The sequence below is a fragment of the Podarcis muralis genome, chromosome 6 (assembly GCF_964188315.1).
Source record: "Podarcis muralis chromosome 6, rPodMur119.hap1.1, whole genome shotgun sequence".
Taxonomy (NCBI): Eukaryota; Metazoa; Chordata; class Lepidosauria; order Squamata; family Lacertidae; genus Podarcis; species Podarcis muralis.
Window position 1 is genome coordinate 29,547,211 of NC_135660.1, and position 24,578 is coordinate 29,571,788.

The 24,578-nt window shown below is 42.8% G+C and overlaps 1 protein-coding gene across 3 annotated transcripts in view; it reads right to left on the bottom strand.

The window, feature by feature from the left end:
- Positions 1-20,873, bottom strand: part of NYAP2 (neuronal tyrosine-phosphorylated phosphoinositide-3-kinase adaptor 2) — a 138,738-nt gene extending 117,865 nt beyond the window's left edge. For 2 of the 3 annotated variants that reach the window (XM_077929929.1, XM_028731108.2), the window contains exons 1-2: positions 19,694-20,873; positions 13,820-14,059 (exon numbers count right to left, since the gene is read on the bottom strand). In XM_077929929.1, coding sequence (XP_077786055.1) covers positions 13,820-14,025 — 206 coding nt within the window. In that variant the 5' untranslated portion in view covers positions 14,026-14,059; positions 19,694-20,873. The remainder of the gene's footprint in view (positions 1-13,819; positions 14,060-19,693) is intronic. The other variant, XM_077929928.1, reaches the window with a different exon arrangement.
- Positions 20,874-24,578: the final 3,705 nt, after the last annotated feature.

Genomic DNA, 24,578 nt, shown 5'->3' on the forward strand with positions numbered 1-24,578 from the left:
GTTGGGCTAGGGCCAAGGATTCAGACAGCAAGGGGAGTCTGATTACTCATATTACCCTAAGCCTAGCCAACCCTACTTACTTGCTGGTAATCAATAACATTATGGCCTCTTTTTATCCATGGTTGGTCTGGTCTACCTTTTCTCTGCTGCCAGGGGCCAGACATCTGCACATGGGCACAAGCAGACTCTTGCTTAGTCCCTCCCTATTCCTGCTTTGCTCCTTAGCCTTTGTGCTCCTTCTGCAGGCTCCTCGTGCCTTTGAGCCTTGCTACATGCATCTCTCCTTGCACTTTCCTCCTCATCTGCTTCTAGAATTGACCTCAGCTTGGCTCTCCGGTCCACAATTTCACCTTGCTCCCGAGACAGATGCTTTCATCAGCTTACCTATAACTGGAATAAGATAGCTCTGCAATCCAAGTCTTTCTTTTCTGCCTCCTAGTTTGCCCTAACCATCTACCATACCCTCCAAAATTTCTCCAATGAAAATAGGGACATCCTAAGGAAAAGTGGGACATTAAGTGATCAAATCAGAAATTGAGACAGCTTCTCTAAATCAGGTACAACCCTGGAAAATAGGGATACTTGGAGGGTCTGCTCTAGAGAGACAGCAGGACATGGAGACTCTCTGTGTAGTTCAAGTAATCTTGGTAGTATGCTGTTAAACATGGAAGCTCCATTTAGCTATTGGGGAAGGATTTACACTTACACAGCAGAACTTTCTCCTCTCTTTCCTATGTGTGCACCCCACACCCTCCCCACATTCAGAGCATTGCGGGGCAGAACAGATTTTGGAGGTATGTGGAGGTGCTGTTTCCATTGCACAAGGGTGATCCTTTTGCTGATGGAATAAGTTACTTAACACTACTTCGGATACAAGCCATTAGATGTTGATCGACCCATTCTCCATGAATTTATTCAACTTCTTTGAGGCACTTAGAATTAAGACCGTATTTCATACAAGAAAATCAACCTTTTCTAGCCTGTGGGCCACATTCCCTCCCGAGTGACTTTTTTTTATAAAAAAACAAAGTTTTAAATGAATTTTTGTTAAATATAAAAACATGTACACACCGGGGGCAAACAGGTAAGTAACAAAGCGGCTTTCCAGGGGCCGCACTCTATTAGTGGATGGGGCTAGAGTAGAAAAGTGGATAGAGCAATGAGATTCTTACCTTTGTTTTGTAGGCTACATTCCAGACATACAAAAATCAGCCACCCACCCACCTCCATCCATGCAAGCAAAAGGCATTATATCCAACCAGGCAAAAGCATTTGAAGAAGGCAGGGGGCAGGGCTGGTGAGGCGCCTAAGGAATGGTAACTGGAAAGGAAGCATGGCTTGGGGAGAGTCCCAAAGTTCAGATACAAAGACTTGGATAATTTCTCGTCTGTGACTGTAATGAATCGATTCATTCATTCATTCATTCATTCAAAGACCTGGGTAGTCAAATTTGGGCCCTGGGCCTGAGGTTCCACATCCCTGGTTTATGTTTTGCTAAAAACAAACACAAATCCACAACGCCTCAATATTGAACTTTCCCCCAAATTTGCATTTGTGTGTTTGAAATATGTTCTGCCAGCTATAGAAAATATTAGCAACCAATTTCATTGTTGTTGTGACGTATATTCATGGATTGGTGTCACTGCAGGCAGATTCTGAGGACTGTGGAAGTTCATCGTCCTTTGCACCTGTCCTTTTCATTAATATCATTCCCTTGGGTAATGTCACCCTTTCCCCTAACCTTTACAGTACAAGTCATGAGTAATGAAAGTGTTTGTCGAGAACCACTATGGCATTTCTGAAGGCAGAAGATCAACATTCAGCACAGAAAACTAACCAGATCAGGCTTTGCTGATGCACGCAACAAATGGATGGTGCCATTTTGCTCAGAGTATTCCTTTATTAATGAGATTCAACCCCTTTAGTGAACTCAGAATGTAATTGGTCAGCAGTCAAGATTCTTTCTTCAGTCTGAGTCTGTCAATAAAATTTAATTCCTTCTGGGAATGTACTTAATTTAATAGATAATAAAGCTTCTCTGGTATATGTATATAGTAGATTTTCTGTTTTAGAAAGATCTAGAAACATTATAAATTGCAATAGTCCATTAAAGTGCAGGCATAATTTCTAATAATGTGTATGTTTCAGAAAGGGCTGTGTCCATTAAATTTCATCTAAGTGTTTCAGTTGGGGTGGGGGAACTACTTTGGTAAAATATTTGTGTAGGATTAGGAGATGTTTGCTATCCTTTAAAAAGGTTTTTAAGAATAAAGGACCCCAAATCCCTCCGTTCACATTATCCTGCACACCCTGGAACCTTGATGTTTTGTAACACTAAAATGTTTGATGTCTGTTTTCGATTCCCTCTTTCAAAAACCCTCCTTCCTGGTTTAAGCACAGTCTCTTGTCACTGGGAGGCCAATGTTTGTACATTAAATTCATTACATGTGACAGCTGGATTCAAGGTAGATTGGTTATCTGAATAATATTCTGTCCTGTAGCAACTAAGGATAATTTGGCCACATGATGGAGCAATCAGATGGTTACTTTGCTTGTAAAATTTACAAGATTCACCACTAGGGTTGCCACATTTCAAAAAGTAAAAACCAGGATACCCCAAAAATTGTTGACCAATTTTTTTAATTGACTTGCCTAAGATCCAGGACTGTCGCCTGCCAGAAATTCCCCCCAGATGTCATTTTTTCTTTTGAAATCCCAGTAATGTCCAGGAAAATCCAGATGTATGACAGCCCTATTCACCACAGATAGAAAGCTAATTTTATACCCTACTCCTTTCAGCAGGCTTTTGTGGTGATTTAGTTATCTGATCACTTTTTTTGGTTTCTTGGTTTCCTTTCATCTGTTGCCTGTATTTTTTGTTTTGTATTTGAATATATATTTTAATGTTCTTTCTTGCAAAATATGTGCTTCTGTCACATTTTATCCTCAATGTATATTTTTATATGCATAAAATATTTTTATATGCATTCTGGTACATTGTTTCCCCCTTTGAGAACTGCATCACAAAATTTGAAAAGGATAACAGCATCCCACTCCTCCACACATTTGTATGGGTGGTAAGAATCAAGTCAGTTCTTATCAGAATTTGCAAAGGGGAATTCCCTGAAGCTAGACATGCGAGGCGGTACTTTGAATAGGACCCCACTTGACTGAGTCCTGTCCATATATGCCCCTCCTTTTTTGTGCATCTGCTCAGCAAAGTTCTATCTACCCTGTTCAACCTCTTCAATCTCCTAAGAAGCTTAGCCAGGCTACATGTAGTAATGTCAGCATCAACCCACTGAAGGACTGGACTATGGCCAAAAAGTGATTCATAACAGGTAGCAATAACATCTATTGACCCTGGAACTATGGTGTATTTTTAGACACTGACTGAAAGATGAGGAACATTTTGCAATGCCCATGTCTCCGTGTTAATTACATTGTTCTATACAAAGGTACTAGGATGGCAGCAAAGTTTCAACCAGGTCATTTCTGCTTTAGGAGTATTAAAGGAAAATATCAGGCTATCAGCTTTCTGGATTAGATGAAGTAAAATGCATGGCTGGCAAGATCACAGGATGAATTTGTCTAGGGGCTGTCCTTCAGACAGGAGGTGCAAGGGCAGAATATATGGTTGTTGCTCCATACGGAAAACAAAAACAAAGCCCTGCACATACAAAACTGGTACATCAGACTCAGTTAGAAGCCTCCTCCCGGGCATGCTAGCCTCCTTGGTCATCTAGGTTACTCTTTCGATAGATATATTGATATAGATTGGGGTGGGGAGCTTAAACTTTAGAAATTAATAAATGGTAAGATTTTGATTGGGGACGTGGGTGGCGCTGTGGGTAAAAGCCTCAGCGCCTAGGGCTTGCCGATCGAAAGGTCGGTGGTTCGAATCCCCGCGGCGGGGTGCGCTCCCGTTGTTCGGTCCCAGCGCCTGCCAACCTAGCAGTTTGAAAGCACCCCCGGGTGCAAGTAGATAAATAGGGACCGCTTACTGGCGGGAAGGTAAACGGCGTTTCCGTGTGCTGCGCTGGCTCGCCAGATGCAGCTTTGTCACGCTGGCCACGTGACCCGGAAGTGTCTCCGGACAGCGCTGGCCCCTGGCCTCTAGAGTGAGATGGGCGCACAACCCTAGAGTCTGTCAAGACTGGCCCGTACGGGCAGGGGTACCTTTACCTTTACCTAAGATTTTGATTATTGGGAGTATTGAAGGGAAGATGGCAGGCCAGATGAAAAGTACAAGCTAAACTTCCTTTCCAAAATAGGGTCTCACCTGGGATAGAGGCATTAACATGAAAAAAGGTGTTGATGGCCCATCTAAGAGGAATCTTGGGCCTGGGCACACAGAGATTGCCATGGTGATGGGGGGGGGGTGTTCAAAGTGACAGGAAAACAGAGTCTATAGAGGAAGGTGTGCTGGGAAAAAGAAGGGGAGAAGAAAGACTGAGATTCATCTTTGACCCCAGTACAGTGGTACCTCAGGTTAAGTACTTAATTCGTTCTGGAGGTCCGTTCTTAACCTGAAACTGTTCTTAACCTGAAGCACCACTTTAGCTAATGGGGCCTCCTGCTGCTGCCGCACTGCCAGAGCACGATTTCTGTTCTCATCGTGACGCAAAGTTCTTAACCTGAAGCACTATTTTTGGGTTAGTGGAGTCTGTAACCTGAAGCGTATGTAACCTGAGGTACCACTGTACTGTACTGTACTGCTGTGTGGAACAAGCCCCACTTGAAATCACCATGCTGTAAGGGACGCGGGTGGTGCTGTGGGTTAAACCACAGAGCCTAGGGCTTGCTGATCCGAAGGTCAGTGGTTCGAATCCCCGCGACGGGGTGAGCTCCCGTTGCTCAGTCCCTGCTCCTGCCAACCTAGCAGTTCAAAAGCACATCAAAGTGTAAGTAGATAAATAGGTACCGCTCTGGCGGGAAGGTAAACGGCATTTCTGTGCGCTGCTCTGATTCGCCAGAAGCGGCTTAGTCATGCTGGCCACATGACCCGGAAGCTGTCTGCGAACAAATGCCGGCTCCCTCAGCCTACAGAGCGAGATGAGTGCTGCAACCCTGGAGTTGTCCGTGACTGGACTTAACGGTCAGGGGTCCCTTTACCTTTACCTTTAAGATCCAGACTCCCTCCATGCAGACTGAAGGTGTACACATGTGAACAAATCATCTTTCTTAAAGCTACGCCAGTCCCCACGGCATCTTCTATTCTCCAAAAGAGCACAAACTCTAGGTGACTGCCTGGAACCCCCTGGTATCATATTACCATTCAGCAGAGCGGGGATGACACCCAGCTTCTGTCACACTATTTATAAAACAGATGTTTCAAAATTGTAAGGAATAACACAGAGTCAGGCTTCTGAATGGTCCTTCTAAATGGGTTTTTGTGTGTGATCCCTTCTTATGCTCAAAAATGATAATTGGGACGAAATTTCTCTTGCCATTACCATTCGCTTTGTCTTACATATGGGGAGCCATATGGATAGAAAGCTTTTGGAAAGGCGGATTTGTTATCTAGTTCACCTCAATTATTTATAAATACGCCGTAATGCATTTGGAGGGCATCTCTATTGAAACCATTTCATTGACAATGGGTAGCAAAGCTGTAGACGGGCACCTTCTCCACATTAACCTGTCTATAGCGAGGTCATGAGATAATGGCATGTACATTACAGTATTTACTTTGCACGCAGTGGAGTCACTATGTCAACTGTCCAGAAAGATCATGAAAAAAGCAGCTCTATTTGCGTCATGATTCCATCCTTCCATAGGCACAAATCCTTTGATTAGAGCTGGCTATTATTCAGTCCTGGGAAACGGCATCACGTTGCATGTGAAACATATGTTTATTAATGCAACAACTAAATAAGACATTGACCCACATAATCTTGACCCAGATAAATATCTGCCTTTGTCAGTGATACCCAGCTTTTTACTATCCAAGTGTTTAGATTACCTTAGCACCTTGAAACTTTGGCTACTCATTCCTGGGTGCATCTACCTTGCACTGATAAGAAGCAGGAAATCCTACTCTGATGCTTGCTGCCTCCAAGTCCATTATCGAAGCTTACCCTCAACTAATATTGGAAATGAGCACACTGGAGATGTTGAGAAATCATCCCTGATCCTTGCATCATCATCATCATCATCATCATCATCATCATCATCATCATCATACCTCCTTTCTTTTATATGCTACACATTTGATTTGACCTGGTCACTGGTTGTTCCCAGCACAATAACACCAAGCCAGCTTCATATCCAGCCTTTGTTTGCAGCACCAGTTGAAAGCCACAGGTTATGACATTGCACTCTTGCAGCAGTCATTGCAAGCCATCCAAACACATTTTCCACTGTGGCAGATCACAGGGTTGGATAGTTTTCCTGGAGGACTGACCTACAGCATGTTGTCATTGACAAAGCATGAATCCCATAGCATATTTGAAGCATGAAGTTCACTGAGCACAATCTTAGCCAGTAGCAATTTCAAAAATATAAAAGTAGTCTGTGCCTTTCTATTTTGTTTTATTGGCCTATGGCAGGGGTAGCCAACATCGTGCTGTCTTCTCGACACTACCACATTATTGCAATCAAATGACATTATGATCTTTGATGAATTAATAATTGTCAAACCCTTCAATGTGGCCATTTGCAGAATTCTGGGCTTTGTATCTATGGAAGACTTCCTTGAAGTCAATGACACACATTTCCAAGCAGATACATTTAGGAGAGAGATGCTAATCCAATATTGCATTGTATTTTGTCAGCTAAGACAAAATTTGTATCGGCAATAAATCAAGTCTTGCTGCACATGCAGCCGTGTAAGATGTCAAAGGTACTCAGCCCACGCTGGGGCTGAAAGCCTATTTACACTTCTCCTTGAGTAAGCCCCATTGAACACAATTTGACTTACTTCAAAGTAAACAAGCATAGGATGGCACTGCAAGATCCTTCTTATGTCTGTCTGTCTGTCTGTCCCTTTCACACACACTCTCCCCCTCCCACATCCCTTTTTCTGCTTTAGATCCAGCTCTCTAGCTAAGCTAAACATAAATGCACACATAAAAGAATATGAAAGAGAGTTGTTTTCTTAAAGGAAAGCAAAAAATAAATAAATGTGCTTACATTTGCTGAAGGGTTAGTCTTCAGTGTGTGGCTTGCCATAGATTATGAGGGGTTGAGATGACAGCTGTTCATTACAATTACTTGTTCTTTACAAGAGCTTAGCTCTGCTCTTGCCTGGCTGGCCCATTTCTGTTAGCTCTGGCACAGAATGGAAGCAGCAGACATGCTCCTCCTCCTTTGCAACATCTGTCTACTTATTCCCGGGAATGAGCAAAACAAAGCCGCATGCAGTGGCACTTCAGTGCTTGGAATGGGACTAAGGCTGGACCAAAGAGTGCTGGAGCTGCATCTAAATGATGATGTGCAAGACTTTCACCATTAAGTGCATTGGGATTGGAAGGTGCTCAGTGGGAGTGAATGAAAAGATTGGCGGTTGCTGGGAATCAGAGGTCCTGCTTGCGGACATCTGGTTGTCCACTGTGAGGACAGAATTCTGGATTGGATGGGTCTTTGGCCTGATCAGCAGGACTCTTTCTGTATTCTTATCATGGCCATGGATTTACCTCTGGCTGCAACTAGGAGACCTTCATGAGCAGACCTGCTGCTCTACCTGCTCAAAATCCACAGCACCCAAGGATGCTGTCCCAAGACCATAGGATCGCACCCTAAACCTCTTGCCCTTTTCTCTGTGGAGATACAAGAAAACAACCTCACCTTCTGATGCAATAAATAAATACATAAAAGAGTGTGCATTGGAGCGGGCTTGAATTATGCCAATCTTGCCAAAAACAATGTTAGCCACTGTAGCCATACAACACATTCATTCTCAATAAGCTCATTCAGATTTCGTTGTTACTGCCAATAGCAGTATTAAATGATCCTAATATATAAGCTATTTTAAGGTAAAGGGACCCCTGACCATTAGGTCCAGTCGCGGACAACTCTGGGGTTGTGGCACTCATCTCACTTTATTGGCCAAGGGAACCGGCGTACAGCTTCCGGGTCAGGTGGCCAGCATGACTAAGCCGCTTCTGGCGAACCAGAGTGGCACACGGAAACACTGTTTACCTTCCCACTGGAGCGGTACCTATTTATCTACTTGCACTTTGGCGTGCTTTCGAACTGCTAGGTTGGCAGGAGCAGGGACCAAGCAATGGGAGCTCACCCCGTCGTGGAGATTCAAACCGCCCACCTTCTGATTGGCAAGCCCTAGGCTCTGTAGTTTAACCCACAGCGCCACCTGCATCCCTTTTGAAAGTATTTTAGAGTGGGGATATTTTTCAGAAGGGATGGGAAACCCTTTTCAGCCTGCGTACTACATTCACTTCTGGCTAACCTTCTGGTGACCTCATGTCAGTGGTGGGTGAGGCAAAAGTAGGCAGAGCAATGGATGTAAATGTTATGTTCATGGAGTAGTTTCCACACACAACCCTTTCTGTCCTCCATTCAGACAAAAATGGGGCATTATCAGAGATCAAGGACATATGTCAGCCAGGCAAAAACATATGGGGCACAAGGCAGAAGCAGTGAGGGGTGTGGCCTGTGAAGAGTACTGAGGGCTAGACAGAGGCACCTGGAAGGTGGAATGTGGTCCCTGATCCTGAGTTTCCCCATCACGGTTTTACTACCATGCATTTAAAAAAGTATTTCATGAGATGATGATGCTAGGGGAGCATAAACATGGAAACATTAAAATCAAAGCAACGTGAATTATCGGAATGTCTGCTTCAGCTATGAAAAGGCTGGCAGGCAAAGGTCTAAAACCACGAGTGCCTACAGGTAAACCAAAAATATCCATCCGTCCTACAGCACTATGAATTGATGGAGCTTCCCTGACATTCGTATCCAGAAGTAAACCCTCCAGCAATTGGTGTACTGTGATCTCTTAAGAGTGGGCAATAGACATCTAGAGCAGTGTTTCCCAACCGGTGTTCCGCGGCACACTAGTGTGCTGCGAGACGTTGCCTGGTGTGCCGCGGGAAAAATTAAAAAATTCGAAAGATATCCGGAGAGGCGGCCTTCAGGCGAGTTTTAATTTTAATTTTCCTTCTCCCACTTAATGCCCCACGCTCGCCCGAGCAGCTTGCAGTCCTCGGTAACCACGGCGACCCGAGGGAGGGGAGGGAACAGGGAAGTCGAGGGCGGCGGCGAGCCGCGATGACGTCAGTGGGCCGCGCCGCCTCGCCCTGGCACGGTGTGAGAGCCCCGGCTAGTGGCGCGAGCTTCGGAATAAGTGGGATCCGCGTGCGCGAGACCGAGATCGCGGGTAAGGAGCTCAGCCCTGGGCAGGAGGAAGCGGGGCCGCACGTGCGGGCCACATCCCCACAGAGAGCGAGCCTCCCCCGGTCCACCACTCCGGGCAGGTCCACTCGCATGAGGGGGCGGCGATGGCGATGGCCGGCAGCTTGCCTGCAATGCCATCCCTCGAGCAGGTGAGGAGCCCGGAGGCTACCAGATGCGAGTCCTCTTTCCCACCCTGCTCGGGAGTCCAGAGCACTTGGGCGCATTCAGGATCTAGAGTGGGGAAGCGGGGCTTGTGTCTGGGCTGGACACATTGGGCTGCCTGTGCCGCTCGACCTGCAGGGAGAAATCAGGGTGGGAGTCACGACCGTGAGGCAGGGCTGCCAAGTGTGGCAGAAGAGGACATGGCCGTCGCACCTGTCCTTAGGTAGGAGCTTCTTCCGTGTCGACCTGCTGCCCTAAAGTCTTGGCTTTTTTCTTGGCTTTTTGGCGGTTGGCACAGAAGGAAGGCAAGGGGGAGGGGAAAAAATTGAAACTTACACTTTCGTGCGTCCCTCCCGGCGTGACGCTGCGCGCTGACGTCACGGGGCTGTAATGGTGGTGTGCCTCGAGATTTTTTTTATGAAACAAGTGTGCCTTTGCCCAAAAAAGGTTGGGAAACACTGATCTAGAGGAATGCACAGCCCACCCACGATAAGGAAAGTAGGTCCATGCTTCCTAGGAAATGTGATGAGCAGTGTTGTGCTTTAACAATATCAACATGTGAATAATGCTGTGTTATATTTTAAAATAACATTGTTTTTCGAAATGATTTTTTTTAAAGAAAAGACTAACAATAAAACGGCCACAAAACAGTCACAGACATACTAAACGTTTGTATCATCATTTCATCTCATTCTCTTAATCACCGCATTAACCTGGTATTCTTTGCACAATTGCTGACTGCTATACTAAAATTAGGTCAGAAATTCATCAGCTGACTCCATCCAGTAAGAGACAAAGACTTTATCAGTACACTCAGAAGGAATAGCTTAAGACTCACTTATTAGGAAAGATATATGAGGTATGAGTTTTGTTTTGTTACTATTAACCATCCTGCCAAAATCATTCTTAATGCCACTGCTATTCATGAAAGCATCATTCTCACTTCCATTTTACTTCAGGGGAAAATGTGCAATACAATGGATGTGAATGTCTTTCTTCTTCTTCTTTTTACACAAGAGGTATGTAATACTTCTTATTGCCTTAGAATATTTTTACAACTGTTTTTAACAGTTGTTTTTTTTTTAACAACTGTTTAAGATACAAGACATTTATTGTATGGTTCAGCACATAAAACACACACATATCTATCAGAAGCCCTAAAGCATAGCAAGTTGTTTGGCATTAAATGACGTATTGTTGAAAATACTTCCTACCATCTTATTCATAGATCACCCTGTAATACATATCACTGTCCAGAACTATGGCTACTGGTATTAGCCTTCCTGTTTTTGTTCTTTAAAAAAATCAGTATCCCCCCCCCCCCAAGATGACACATTAGAGCAGGGGTCAGCAAACTTTTTCAGCAGGGGGCCAATCCACTGTCCCTCAGACCTTGTGGAGGCCAGACTATTATTTTTTTTTGGGGGGGGGGGAGAACAAATTTCTATGCCCCACAAATAACCCAGAGATGCATTTTAAATAAAAGCACACATTCTACTCACGTAAAAACACCAGGCAGGCCCAACAAATAACCCAGAGATGCATTTTAAATAAAAGGATACATTCTACTCATGTAAAAACACACTGATTCCTGGACCGTCCGCGGGCCGGATTTAGAAGGCGATTGGGCCGGATCTGGCCCCCAGGCCTTAGTTTGCCAACCAATCAGTGGCGTAGCGTGGGTTGTCAGCACCCGGGGCAAGGCAAGTAATTTGCGCCCCCTAACCCGTGGATTTGCGCCCCCTAACCTGTGGATTTGCCCTAACCCCAGATGTTGCGCCCGGTGCGGCCGGCCCCCCCTGCACCCCCCACGCTACGCCACTGCAACCAATGCATTAGAGGAGCCAGACTGTGAAAAAGTACCAAGTCCTATATTATCCTTCTAAAACTCCATATAAAACAGCAATATTGTCTCCATATTTTTTGGAGTGGGCTCAAGGTTTTTTGCTGCCTGCAGCAGAGCTCAAAAGGTGTCAGGCCAGCACCTTCAAATGTATTGATGCTTCATTCAGATGTGATGATGCTCCAGACCTATCCAAGGCACTCCACTCAACCACAGCTACAAGCAAGCACCATCTCAGTACCATACTCCAGTTGGAAAACAGACAGAGATAGATGAATCTAGTAAATCAGTAACATTCGTCTGCACTTGGAACCTGAAAGCAATCATATTATTTTTCCCACCCTACTTGGCCTTCATCAGGTCAACATGGGCTTGGCTCCAACTCACAAACAATCACTTGTATCTCTTTAAGCTCACCAACCAGTTGCTACCCATCTGTGGAAGCCACACTTTTCAATTCCCCAACTGAAGGCTAATTCATATATGCATGGACATCGTTTGGTAAATGCCAGCACTGACAGTGTGTGAGCGTTAATTACCCCATTGAAACACTGCACTTTAAGTGAAGTGAGGTGATATGACACCCATGCACTTGTGGAGGTGCGATGTCTGTTTCACAGTTGCAGATCTTTATTGATGCTGTAGTCCTCAAGTGATGAGCATGCATATGTAAATATAGGAGTCCAACAAGCATGTGAAGGGGAAGATATCTTTTGCTTCTCCTAAGTGGAATGCTACTAAATGCTACAGAAACCTTCTCTAAGATTCTTCCTCTGCTCTGTGACCAAAGAATAGGTTTCTAATTTTCTCTCACACGGCTGCTGGATAAGGAACAATGATACTGGTGCACCAGACAGTACTGTCTGGAGATTAATAGATAGTCTGTTTCACTGTTTTGTTTCTAATCTATCAAGCACTCAAAAACATGTCCTCAATATAATTAAAACAAGTGAATCTCTCCAATGTGCTTGGAAAGAATAGATTTCTTCCTGGGCTGGAGTCCCAGTAAATGTGAGAATTGCAATTATTAATTTCTCTATATATGTATTTTTAAAAATGGGCAAAGACTTCAGCACTAAAGGCCATTTTGGAAATGTGTCACAAGCCTGAGGGATGTGGCTGATTTAAGTGTAAAATTAGCATGATCTGCATATCATCTCCATGTTTCTGATACAATGAGTTACAGCCCGGGGATGTAATTGCATCTATCAAAACAATTTCGGAATAAGATTATTGTATAGCTTGGATATGAAAAATCTGGGTTGATCTTTGAAAGAAGATTCCTTTTCAGTGGGCTTGGATATCATAGCTTCAGAATTCTCAACCAGTGATATCTATGGCAAATCTAGACAAGATGTAAGTACTGATGGTAGAAGGGAAGGCTAAACTGGGAAGAGATGTTCAGCCGATTCAAGATGGGGATCACACTCCCCCTGAAGAAACACTTTGGGGAAACATTTCCTGGCTCCAGTTTTTGCTCCTGGATAGACAGGAGAAATGACATTTTCAGCCGTATTCTACTGTTTGTCCTTCTGAGAATATTCACTAGCTGACTACCAGTAGCATACGACCACATAAGTAGGAAAAACATCACATAATACAAGCACCACATAAAGGTCAATTGAAACCACATGCTACCTTCTCTCCACCTCTCTTCCAAGAAATATACATTCAGTGTAATCCAATATTCATTTGATTTGGGGCGGGGGGTTGAGATATACAGATATAGATGATACATAGCTATTGATATAGATATATGGTATGGAGAAGCTAAAGCCGTTTCTGTTGTGTTCCCCATTGCAGCTCATGAGGCAAGCCATGGTTTATGTCTTAAAGTGGCATGCTTCATTCAGCTGTGAAAGCAGTAGAACGGGAAGCTACAGGGGAAATCCATGGCTGTACTTGTGGTTCTCCGCATTCAAACAGCCAAACTCTGAAATCCATAATGCAAACCAGTGCTTGAAATCCACGTTCTCCTTGTGACATTTCTGGCCAGAACAAGTGACCCTTGTCTTTGCAAACTCCCTTAGACATAGCCAGCCAAAGGATCCCCTCTTTTTTATATACATGCAGCTGAAAGCATTGTCAAGTGGGCCCCTGTTTTAAGCCATGGTATATGTGCAAGTTCTCATTTGCCACTCTCCTGAAGGCAGTGCAGTGAGGGACAGGCTCCCCTCTTCCTTCCTTCCATGAAATGCAATGGGATGGGTAACACAGCTTGGACAATCTGCCGGGAAGTGGACTATATATTAGCTTCAACAGCATCATTATATCCTAACAGAGCTATCGCTGTTCCATTAGGCTACCAGTCTCATTGACCTCCAAAACCAACATCACTTCCTTGAAATAGCCATGTCAACCCTCAACTTTTAACCTGTAACCAACATTTCAGATTTTGAAGGGACCTGTTTACTCTTTCTCAATCAACCCTGATTTTTAACAAAACCAGATAGTTACCGTTTTATTGCTTCTTCTTGTTTCCGACGTTTTTCATTCTTTTCTTTCAAGTAAGCCAGGTTCGTTTCATTCCTCATCCGATCGTTCTCTCGAGCAATGTCAGATGCGTTCTGTATAACCAAACCATCATAGGCCTTCATGCCCATATCTTCAATATACTGGAGGAAAGTGCCCAAAGTGACTTCCTCCTGATTAGAACTCATCATCTTGTTGGAGATAATAAATGGAGGAAAATACTTCCTGTAGGTTGACAAAGAGGGAAAAGAAGTCCATACAGATAAATCATTTTTAGCTTACTAGCTTAAGATCAATTTTCTCCAATGTCATTTTACATAAAGCTGAAGAAAGATCTGAGTGACCGCTGAATTTTATATTTTAAAAAATGGGGGATCAGCCACTGTGTTTCTTTTCATCCCGGGAGTCCTAGCTGAAATATGAAACCTTCCTAGCAACTAGGTGAGCATAACCTACTTCAGTCTGCTTTCTCCTCCAATGCTTCATCTTAAGACCAGGAACAAATGCAGACTTTCTGGCTACAAATTACCTTGTTTAACATTCAGTCTGATGAAGAGTAATGACAACCTCAAAGACTTGCTCACTTTTTTTGCACTGCCCTACTTTGGATTTCAAAATTTGCTTTTCAGATATTTTTGAAGTAGACCTAAATTTAGAGCAAGCATGGCTTTTATGTTGTCACCTTAGGCACATTAATTTTGTCTGACACTGTTTCTCATGGTTTTGCAGGTGGATTAATGCATGGATCTTGGCTGCCAGGGATGTGTTTGCACTAGATCCATACGTGCATTCAGATTCATTGGATCATCTTTACTCCAATGGTTTCCCATGCCATATGCACAAGCCTCTAAATGCTCTTCAGGGCAGAAAAAAGCAAGCTGGGGCTTCAGAAGGAAGAACTGAAAGCCAACCCAATAAACCCCAAAGGGCTCTTAACAATGACATTGCCACATGAAGATTATTTGCAGTTCTCATTACATTCATTTATGATTGTATTTTATCTTAAACACTGGGAAAACATTGTGCAACCTCTGTATGAATGAACTTCAGGCAAGTGCAACAGACACGAGGTTTGGATATGGTGGAAATAGCCTGCTCACATCTTTCAGTCATTTACTTTGTTCACACCCCTTGAGAAATTCTTGCAGATGCTCATGACTGTCTTAGAACCAAATTTTCTGATGAGTTAATATCAGCATCATTCTCGAAATTTTCATCGGCAAAGACTTGGCTCCAGCTAATACACTGAACAAGTGGAAGGCAATTCTACTCATACAAAGAGTGTTTTGTTTATTCCAGTTTTCTCCTGTCTTCAGTCCCCTGTGCTCCTTTTGAAAAACTGATTCCACAAGGGTAGGAGGACTGTTTAGAGTAGCCTCTTGGATGACATAGGAGACTACAGATAGGGTGACCTTGCCTATTCCTCCACACTAAGGAAGGACCTTCCACTCATGCAGAGAGATCTCTAAATTGCCTTTAAACTGGTGATATAGTCTAACCATGGAACAGGAGTCTATTTTTCTACTTGGTTATTTTTCCCCCCCTTCTGAAATGATGAAATTCATTGTGACACCTCAACATGAAAAATGAAAATTCTGCCAAGATACAGAATTTCACAGGAACTTTCTCTGGCCCTGCAGTGGGGATGAAAATGGGGAGACACTGGATCTATATGTGCAGATGTTAATAGGGACCAAATTATCTAAAATCCAAGAACATCGGTTTGAGTTGGGCTAGCTGATCTCTTAAAACTGGTTTGAGGGAAAGAGTATTGGATTAAGGGGATCAACCATAACAAAACCAGTAATATTGTGTTTAGAAATGAGGCTCCAAATGAACTGGTTATAAATACCAGGTGCCCCTTGGAGCTTCATGAACATCATTGGATTTTTAATGTATTTTTTCTCAAGTTGTGTCTATACCTATAATGAATCAATCAACCATGCAGAACCTTCATCTATCACTTTTTCATGAAATTTGAATCAGGGTTCATCTCATGCTTTCTTAGGTTACCCAGCTGCCATATAGGCTGCATACATGTCATACATTCAACACACATTCCGGCAAAGAGTCCTGGGAACTAGCTTCAGGGTGCTGGGAATTGAAGTTCTGTGAAGGGTAAAATGCCATTCCCAGGATTCTTTGGAGGAAAAAATGTACTTCTCATGTCCTCTAAAAGTATGGTGTACACACAGCCATAATATATATTAATCACGAATAATTATAATAATAATTTATCTATTTCAGTAGACTGGGTTTATAAGAGTCCTTGCTATATAAATATTATTGGATGTTTCTGAATTTTATATGTTAGATGTATTGGTGTGTGTGTGTGTGTGTGTGTGTGTGTGTGTGTGTGTGTGTGCTGTTGTATTTGGTCTTATGTAGGCTTTGTACTTAGAGTATGCAAGTGGAACCTGCAACAAAATGTTGTCATTACAAAAAGCAGTGCTCCTGTTCAGGGTTCCAGCTGCCTAGTCTCTCCACCCCACACCCCACCATGCTACTCTCCTGGCTGTCACTCAACATTCTGAGATTGCTGAGCTATTCCAATCCTTTTTGGGCTGTTGGAGGGAGGGTTCTGCATACTTAGGGTTTTTTTAATTGATACCTCCTCTCTTGTTGCTGAATAGTTCTGTTTTGGCTACAATTTTGGTGGCACCTCTCACCCAAATTTGATTGCTGCCTGATCATCTCTCACCCAAATTTGATTGCTGCCTGTTCTTTGGCACAGAACATGTGGGAATGGGCTATAAGGAATAACCACACGGCTTAGACAACCTCCCTGGAGTTTGATCATTTGGGGAAAGGTCTGGAGCATTTATGACAGTGACAGCCAACAGTGTCTATAGAATAGGAAGGTCATCACCACCTAGAAAGCACAGCATGGTTTAAAATTTCCACTACTTTCTGTTGCAGGATAGTAGGAGATGCCTTCGCCCCTGCAATCAGTTATCAGCAGGGAAGAAGTAAAGTGCACCAGAGAATACATGTATTTTTAAGTTTTACTGTTCCTGCCAGTTTGTTCACTTTATGGCAAGGTGAATCAGCTCAATGAATAATATTCCACCCAAGGACTCTCATGACTAACTGAAATATCATTATAATCATTCTCATGCAATTTCTGTAAATGAGGATAAATTATTAATTGAGTTTGCAATTCAGGAATGAGGGAATCAAGTATCTGACTTTTTTTAAAAGTGCAGACTTGATATGGCAGAGGCAAGGTTAATCTAGTAAAGTAAAAACAATAGCAGAATACATCATAATGTTCAAGCAACTAAAGTCACATGTCCCCATCCAGCTAGGGCTACATTAAGAGGCTCTGCGTGCATCGTCCCTGATCTTGTCCTCCAGTGGGCTGCAGTATGAATGAGATTTTGTCCAGATAATTAGCAATACCTGGCTTAAACTGCTCACTGGAAAAGAGGGAAAGCAAGAGGATGGATTTTGTCTTCCCATCCCTTATTTCCTCATATAGATAATTGGGATTTTAGCAGATCATCTGATCAGGTGGATGTAAAGAAGTCTGATGTTCCATGTGCACACAGTTAGATAAGAGAGCTGGACTTTGACCCAGCATGAATATGAAGTTCTAACGTGTGTAGGCTTCCCCATTCATCTCAGTGGCATGGAAAATTCTGCATATGCATAGGAATGGAAACTCAGAGATTTTCCACCTACTGAACTGCACAAGGAAACCCTTTCAAGAATGCGAAATTAGTGTGTGCAACAGAGCTCCTGTGTGTGAAAGGGTCCTCCAAGTTTGGCTGCGTTCTGAAGAGGCTACAGTGCCAGGGGGGTGGTACTGAATATCTGGATTGACCCTAAAACTCAATGAACACATGCCCATTGCAGTATGCAACTCATTTGTGCAAAGCAGGTCCCTACACAAGTTCTGGCAATTTTCACCACACTACTGCAAACATTCCTTTTTGGTGTTTCTGACGCCTCGCTCTTTTACAATGAAACCTTACAATGAATACTGCTTGCCACATGAAGCTGCTACTGCATTGCTTGCATTGCAAGTTTCCCACTCTGCAATTTGCATGTGTGATTTCAGCTGTAAAAAATGCTGTGCTGCAGGAGAAATAAAATATGGACCATCAAATGGAACAAGTTGCTAAAACGAAGATAACGAGTGCCTTCCATAGTTCATTGATATACATCAAAAAGAAACCCACAACCATTTTCTATTGGTTTAATAGCTACGTATCACATTTTTAAGTGCCAGTTGATTTCTTTTCAGATAGGCAGAAGAATGAAAAAAAGAGTTGGGCACATACCCCAGTAGTATACCATCCCTCTCTCTGAATGTTCACTTGCATTTTACAACATAACAATTAGCTCATCTGAAGTACACTCTTCTCACCACAGATGTTATATGGAGTACCACTTGTAGTGTTTGGGCTCTGCTTTCATTCTTTGCTTCTTGAATTGCTTACAAGACAGTAAGTGCAAAGAGGCTAGGCCACATCCAATATCTGGCAGACTGCTGACTACAGCACCACTGTTAAAGACCTAATGGCACTGGTATGTTATACACTGGGTTCCCACCCCCACTTCTTCAGAGTTGCTGTCTTTTATGAAATGGCTTTCAGAAGACAAATTATTTCTTTGATGGGCACATTGTCAATGAAGCTCTCATATACATGTCTGCCTGCTGCCTTGTTAATTTTTAAGCAGACTTGATTTTTATTTATTTATTTAAAGGAAATGTTTTCCAATTCCACATGGCCCACATACAGAGAATAAAGCATTAGGCTTCTTCAAAAGCACGAAGGCAGACTGCAATGCTACACATAGCGCAAAGTTTGCAAGAATCAACTCTTCTGACATACTCAACCAGGTTGATCCAGAAACTTTGTATTCTGTTGCTGGCTACCCTTGTTGTAAATGGGAATTATGCCAACTGTAAAAGGATCTCTCTTTTAATAACACAAATGGTTAAAAGGAGCTCCTTCAAAAGAATGAGGAGGGGAAAGCATTGCATACCTGAAATAAAACAATGCTTTCAAGAAGGTGTGTTTATATTATGTCTCTTTGTCAGAAATAAAGAGCTTTACAAACCCAATAAATGTGCACAAAGGATAGATCTCCCCTTCCTTGTGATTGCACTCCTCAAGGCTCTAAAATTTGGAGTACTACTGTTGTTGTTTACTTGTCAACCAGAAGTCCTACACATATGTGTTGTGATCCCAAAATGCACAATTTCCTAACAAGCAAGTAGCATGTAACTGGATAGCCAACAGCCAGCACTACCTATAATTAGGAGATTAAGATTATCCCAACATTACCAGGACAATAGGTCTTTTAATTTAGGAGAAATACTTATTTGCTTTCTGCTTAACTAAATTGTTTTCCATGTTCTTCAAGGCATGTATTGTGGGGAGGGCAAGATAAAGTGAAGATCTTTTGGCTAAGGGAAACATATTTGAAATGTTGTGAAATATTAATGGTGTGGGATGCCTAATAAGTAACTAACACAGCTGTTAGGTATTGTATCAATTAATACGTCAGAAAAATAGCTAGCAACCTTTTAATAATTTAATGTTGCCTTTACAAATGAAAACTCCAGACACCAAATGTTCTTATTATCAGGCACCTAATGTGTACAAGAACATTAAATAATCCCAAATACATTACAGCATTATTTGGTTTTGCTGTGGTTTGATTAATGTCTCCCCAAACAGACAAAGTTCTTGCTTAGATATTTCAGGGTTGTAAATCATTCCATTTCTGCCAATATGCCTCTCTGATAAGTGATATAGTGATATATAAATATAGATAAGCACTGTATTTCATTAGCATGCTTAGAGATTCCTTTTTTTAAAAAACCAAAACAAACCATGTACATACCAAGATTAAAGTCCTCGGGGGACTGCTAAGTGCAATAATTAAAGGTGACTTTTGTCTGTAAAAGCCCTTTCCTGTGGTTTATCTCAGTGCAGTCTGAAGGGATATTTCAGCACCATAAAAACAGATTTTGCAGATTGGCTCAGTTTTTCTTCAATTAAAGTGCTTGAGATCTTCTTGGCAAACATTTCCAGATTGTAGCATTCTGCATCTCTAGAAGTCAGCGTGTTGCATTAAAAATAAAAGAGCGATCTTCTCGGCGTGGGATTAAAATAGCCTTTTTTAAAGTTTGACTTTCAAAAATGCAGTGGGGCTGGGGGGAAGGAGGGGATCTGGCATCTTAAATCCACATTGAGAGAAAGAACAGCAAAGGTTTCAGGGGGGCATCAACGGCACCCTGCTTTGAAGTCCAGCAGGAAAGAAATGGGAGGAATTTTTTTGCCCACTTCACCACACAGAAGATTACAACACCAGCATATGCAGTGGCAGAGAGGTGGCTAAGGTGCCTCATTGGAGTGGATGCTGTGCAGACCAAAAGAAAAGACAAGGAGGGATAGAAAACATCCTATCCAAATGGCTTCTTGCAACAGAAAAAGATGCTCTCTCCTTTCTCTCATTGCCACCTAGACAGCGAAGGTTTGAAACAGTCTCTCTCACTCTCGCCCGGTGACTACAGGCAGGCTCTCTCTCTCTCCCTCTCTGTTGATGCTGTTGTTGATTAATCAGGGATTCTCAAACAAAGAGCAAGCCTACCTTCGGCAATGAGCAGTAATCTGGAGCTCCTCTTTTTCTGCAATCCGTTTGCGTTCAGCATCAAAGCAGCCAGCATTCTAGCACCCTGGACAGTTCCCGTTTGCTTAGGCCCATTGGAGAAAAAGGAGGCGAAGGAGCAAGTGAAGAAATGACAAGAGACCGGAAAGCAGCCGCCTTCGACTTCAGCTTGCTGTCCCCAGGGGCGCAGCTGCTCATTAAAGCTTCCTATCTAGGCAACAGATTCTCCCCCTTTTATCTTCGCTGCACTGAAGTCTGATTAGCAAAATAATCCAGTTTTTTTTTTGGGGGGGCGGGAGTGGAGGAGGGAGGGACCTGCACAAATTCAGGCTTTCTAGGTAGGACACAGCACGGCACAGCACTGCTCCATTCTTCTCCCCCTCCTACTCAAAGAAAGAAAGAAAGAAAGAAAGATATTTTTTTTCACAAAAAAAAAAAAAAATGTCCCTCCACAGAGAATGGGCAAGTTAACCTTTAGCCCATGTTATGGCTCCAGGAAATGAGCAGCCACTTAGAGGGAACATCTAAGTCTCAGTTTGATACCTCATATTGATGTATCGCTTGCACTCACCCTCACTGTAAAAAGCCGTGCAAGGCTCACAATTACTGCTGACGCAGATTAGGCTGCTGCTTGGGGAAAGGTAGGAGGAGCTTTTTAACCTCATCAAAACAACCTCCCACCACCTGCTCCCACTGCATGAGCGAATAGACCTCCCCTATTTGGAATGCATATCTGTATAATGTGCGATTTGACAGCAGGGATATTTGAAACACAGCAGGGCAGTTTTATGCCCTCCTGCAAAGTTCATCTCTCTAAAGAAATATTTAGTTTCTGCTCACTGATCCAGAGTCCTGGGGATAGACCCACCAGCCACCTAGTCCAAATCCCTGCTATTCAAGGCAGAGTCCTCCGCCTACCACTAAGGTTCTATAATTCAGCCTGTGCTAGCCACAAAACAATGCACTGTGAGCAGGTATCCTGCAGAGACTGCGTTGACAGAGAAGAGAGCTTCCAAAGACTCAAGCAAGCAAGCCAAGACATAGCATTGCAGAGAATGCAAAAGGCTTCTTCAAATGTTACAATGAACACAGGTACAAGCTATCTCTGCACAAGTAGAAATGTTTGTGTGGAAGCGTATACGCTTGTTAATTTCTACAGCACACCTATTTTGTAGACAGGTACACAGATTCTAGACATTTTAAATGTTACATGTGAATAATGGTATGAGTGTTCACCTCAAGTATTAGTGTACATGGATTGTGCCCTAATTGGTGTGAATGCCCCTAAAAAGAACCCAGATCTGGAGAATTCATCCAACCCAGTGAATCCAAACTGGAGGAAAATCTTTAGTGTCAAATATGGCAATTAATAAGAAAGCAAAGAAGACCTGACCATTGACTGACACTTCCCAGAATAAATGGTTGTGGTAGGCAAATTTAATTATATAAAACTCAGCACTGTGATTCTAGCTGTGACAGTACCCAATGACACAGAAGTCTCAAGGACTATAGCCTGGTGCAGCCAGGATTGGTACAAATGAAGAATTAAACTTCCATTCTGAACTAGATGTAAACAGTTGCTTGGTGCTCAAATCTGCAGCCTGATTTCACAATTCAGTCAACAAAGCAGAACTATGTATGACCTGTGGTTTAAGATAAAGTGCTGTTGTCTGTCTCAAGAGAGACTGGAATGCACCTCTGGGGGTTTATAGTCATGTCCACCTTTGGTCCCCACTCTGCACTCAGCTCTCACCTGTGGTTCCTAGAATCTGTCAGCAGGTGACAGTGGCCAGAAACCAGGAAATGGCTTCGATTGCCCAGCTAAACCAGGTGAGGGTAGCCAATGGTTCCCAAACCCTTAGTGAGTTAGGGGCTTCCCCTGCAGACAGGCTCCAGAAGATTGAGCAGACAAGATCAATAGTGGGTCCAACAATCAAGAAGACAGTTTCCGCATGTGCTGTAGAGGGAAATGAGGGGCAGATGGGGCTCATCAGCCTGGGAAAGTAGCTCCTCTAGGACAAGGAAAACTCTGGTCCTAAACCTCAACTGCCAAATGGCTATAGTCATTCATGAAAAAGGCTTTGGGAGGATGAGATATGATGGTTTGGATTTACCAGACTTTGAGAGGACTATATGGTTTGGATTTAGTACATTCTCTCCTTCACGCCCCTCCAGACAGCTGATATGTGTTACTCAGATCATCTGAATGGTTTTCATATACTTTATAGTGTTGGGATATTTCTTTTCTGACTCCAGGGAATTGCAGATACATCATGGTAGAAAATCACACAACATTCATCATGACCCTGAGCTGGTTTTACACAGAGTAGGAGTGCTTTCCCCCTTTTATTTATTTTCATGGTCCCCCTGTCCTTTTCATCTCTAATTATATACTCCAGATATATGAAAGACTGGTCAGTGATCATTGGACATACATTCCACCAAAGCTGGAGCAGCTCAAGGCTAAAAACAGTGATTATACACTCAACCACAGTTTAAAGTCATCTTAAAGATAGCATAATACTACCCCTTGATAGTGAACCTCACTTTGCCCCCACTTTCATTTTCACACAAATACTATAATTTTATCTAACCTTTAAGAGAATTCAAGGCATTCTTAGGAACATAGTCCAATTCTTATTTCAAATAACCATAAGTCTAAAACAGAAGCAGGTAGCATGCACTCACATTCAACTATATGCCCTATCACTAATGGCAAATGGGCTGCCCAATTCTGCAGCAGTTTGAGATTTCCTGGTGCCTTCAGAATCATTCATATAGTCACTGCATTGGGCTAATTGGTCACTGTGGTTACTGGACTGATCATATGCAATATTATTCCATGGGAATTGTGCAGTCATTTTGCTGGATACTATTGAATGATGTGCATGTTGGAATCAGCTCAATATAAAATGGTGGCAATGGTTTTCCTATAGAGTCCACAACACAGGAAAAGAGGACGGACAGGAGCCCAGACAGGCCCTTGAAATTAATATGGGCTTCAAATATATCAGCCGTCATGCATCCCACTTTAGCAATCCCTTAGAGGCCTATGATACAGGTAACAGACCCTGAACATCGTAATCTATTTATTATTAGATTTATGCCCCACATTTTGTCCAAGGAGCTCAGGGAGCCTGCATTGTTCTCCCACTCCTTGTTTTATCTTCACAACAACCCTGTCACGTAGATTAGGCTGAAAGACTGTGATTGGCCCAAAGTCACCCAGGGAGCTTCATAGCTGAGTGACAATTTAAACCTTGTTCTCCAAGGTCCTAGTTCAGAATGCTGACCACTATACCATATTGATACCATATTTTGCTCCTACAGAGTTTGGCAGGTGGAAAGGGCAGTTATATTTTGCTTAAAACAGAATGAGTCACAAACGTACCCTTCACTTAACTGATACTGAGACATCCAAGAACTATTTTTTAAAAATAAAATATTGCGTTCTCACTAATCTTTTTAACTATATCACATTCATTAGTCTTGTTGAGTTTCCCTCTCGAAAGTATCTCCTAGTGAAGATCTGAGCACCGAGCCTTCCCCCAACCCTTTTGCATTGAAAAAAAGTTGTGTATTCTTTCTGATTAACAGAACCATTTAATCACGTTTAACCTCACCCTGTGTTGATACATATTTGAGATGCCAGCATGGCTTATTGTAGGTCAGCAAACAAGCAACAAACAAAAGCTGCAATCTATATCATCTATACCTATATCATGTACCACTGCATTCTATTACATCACTTTTCCTTTTGTTTAAGTGGGCTCTTAGCTAGTGGTGAGACACAGACAACATTGCCCACCAATTGATTGTAGCCTCTTTTAGATGCTTGTTTCATACCCACATCATCATTTGATGCGGTGATAGTTGAATGATCCACATATAAGTATAAGCCCATTAATGGGCCACCTAGAATGGCAGACGATAAGAATCCAATCCAATCCGCATCGTCTACCCTCTCACAGGCAACAATTTCTCCACTTTTCTACTGAAATATTCATTGCACAAAATACTTGGGCATAATAGCTTGCCTTGCCTGTTCCTGCTGTCTACTTGCTGCACATTATAGGTATGTGAGAGAGAGACAGAAATCCTACTTTACGTGCTATTT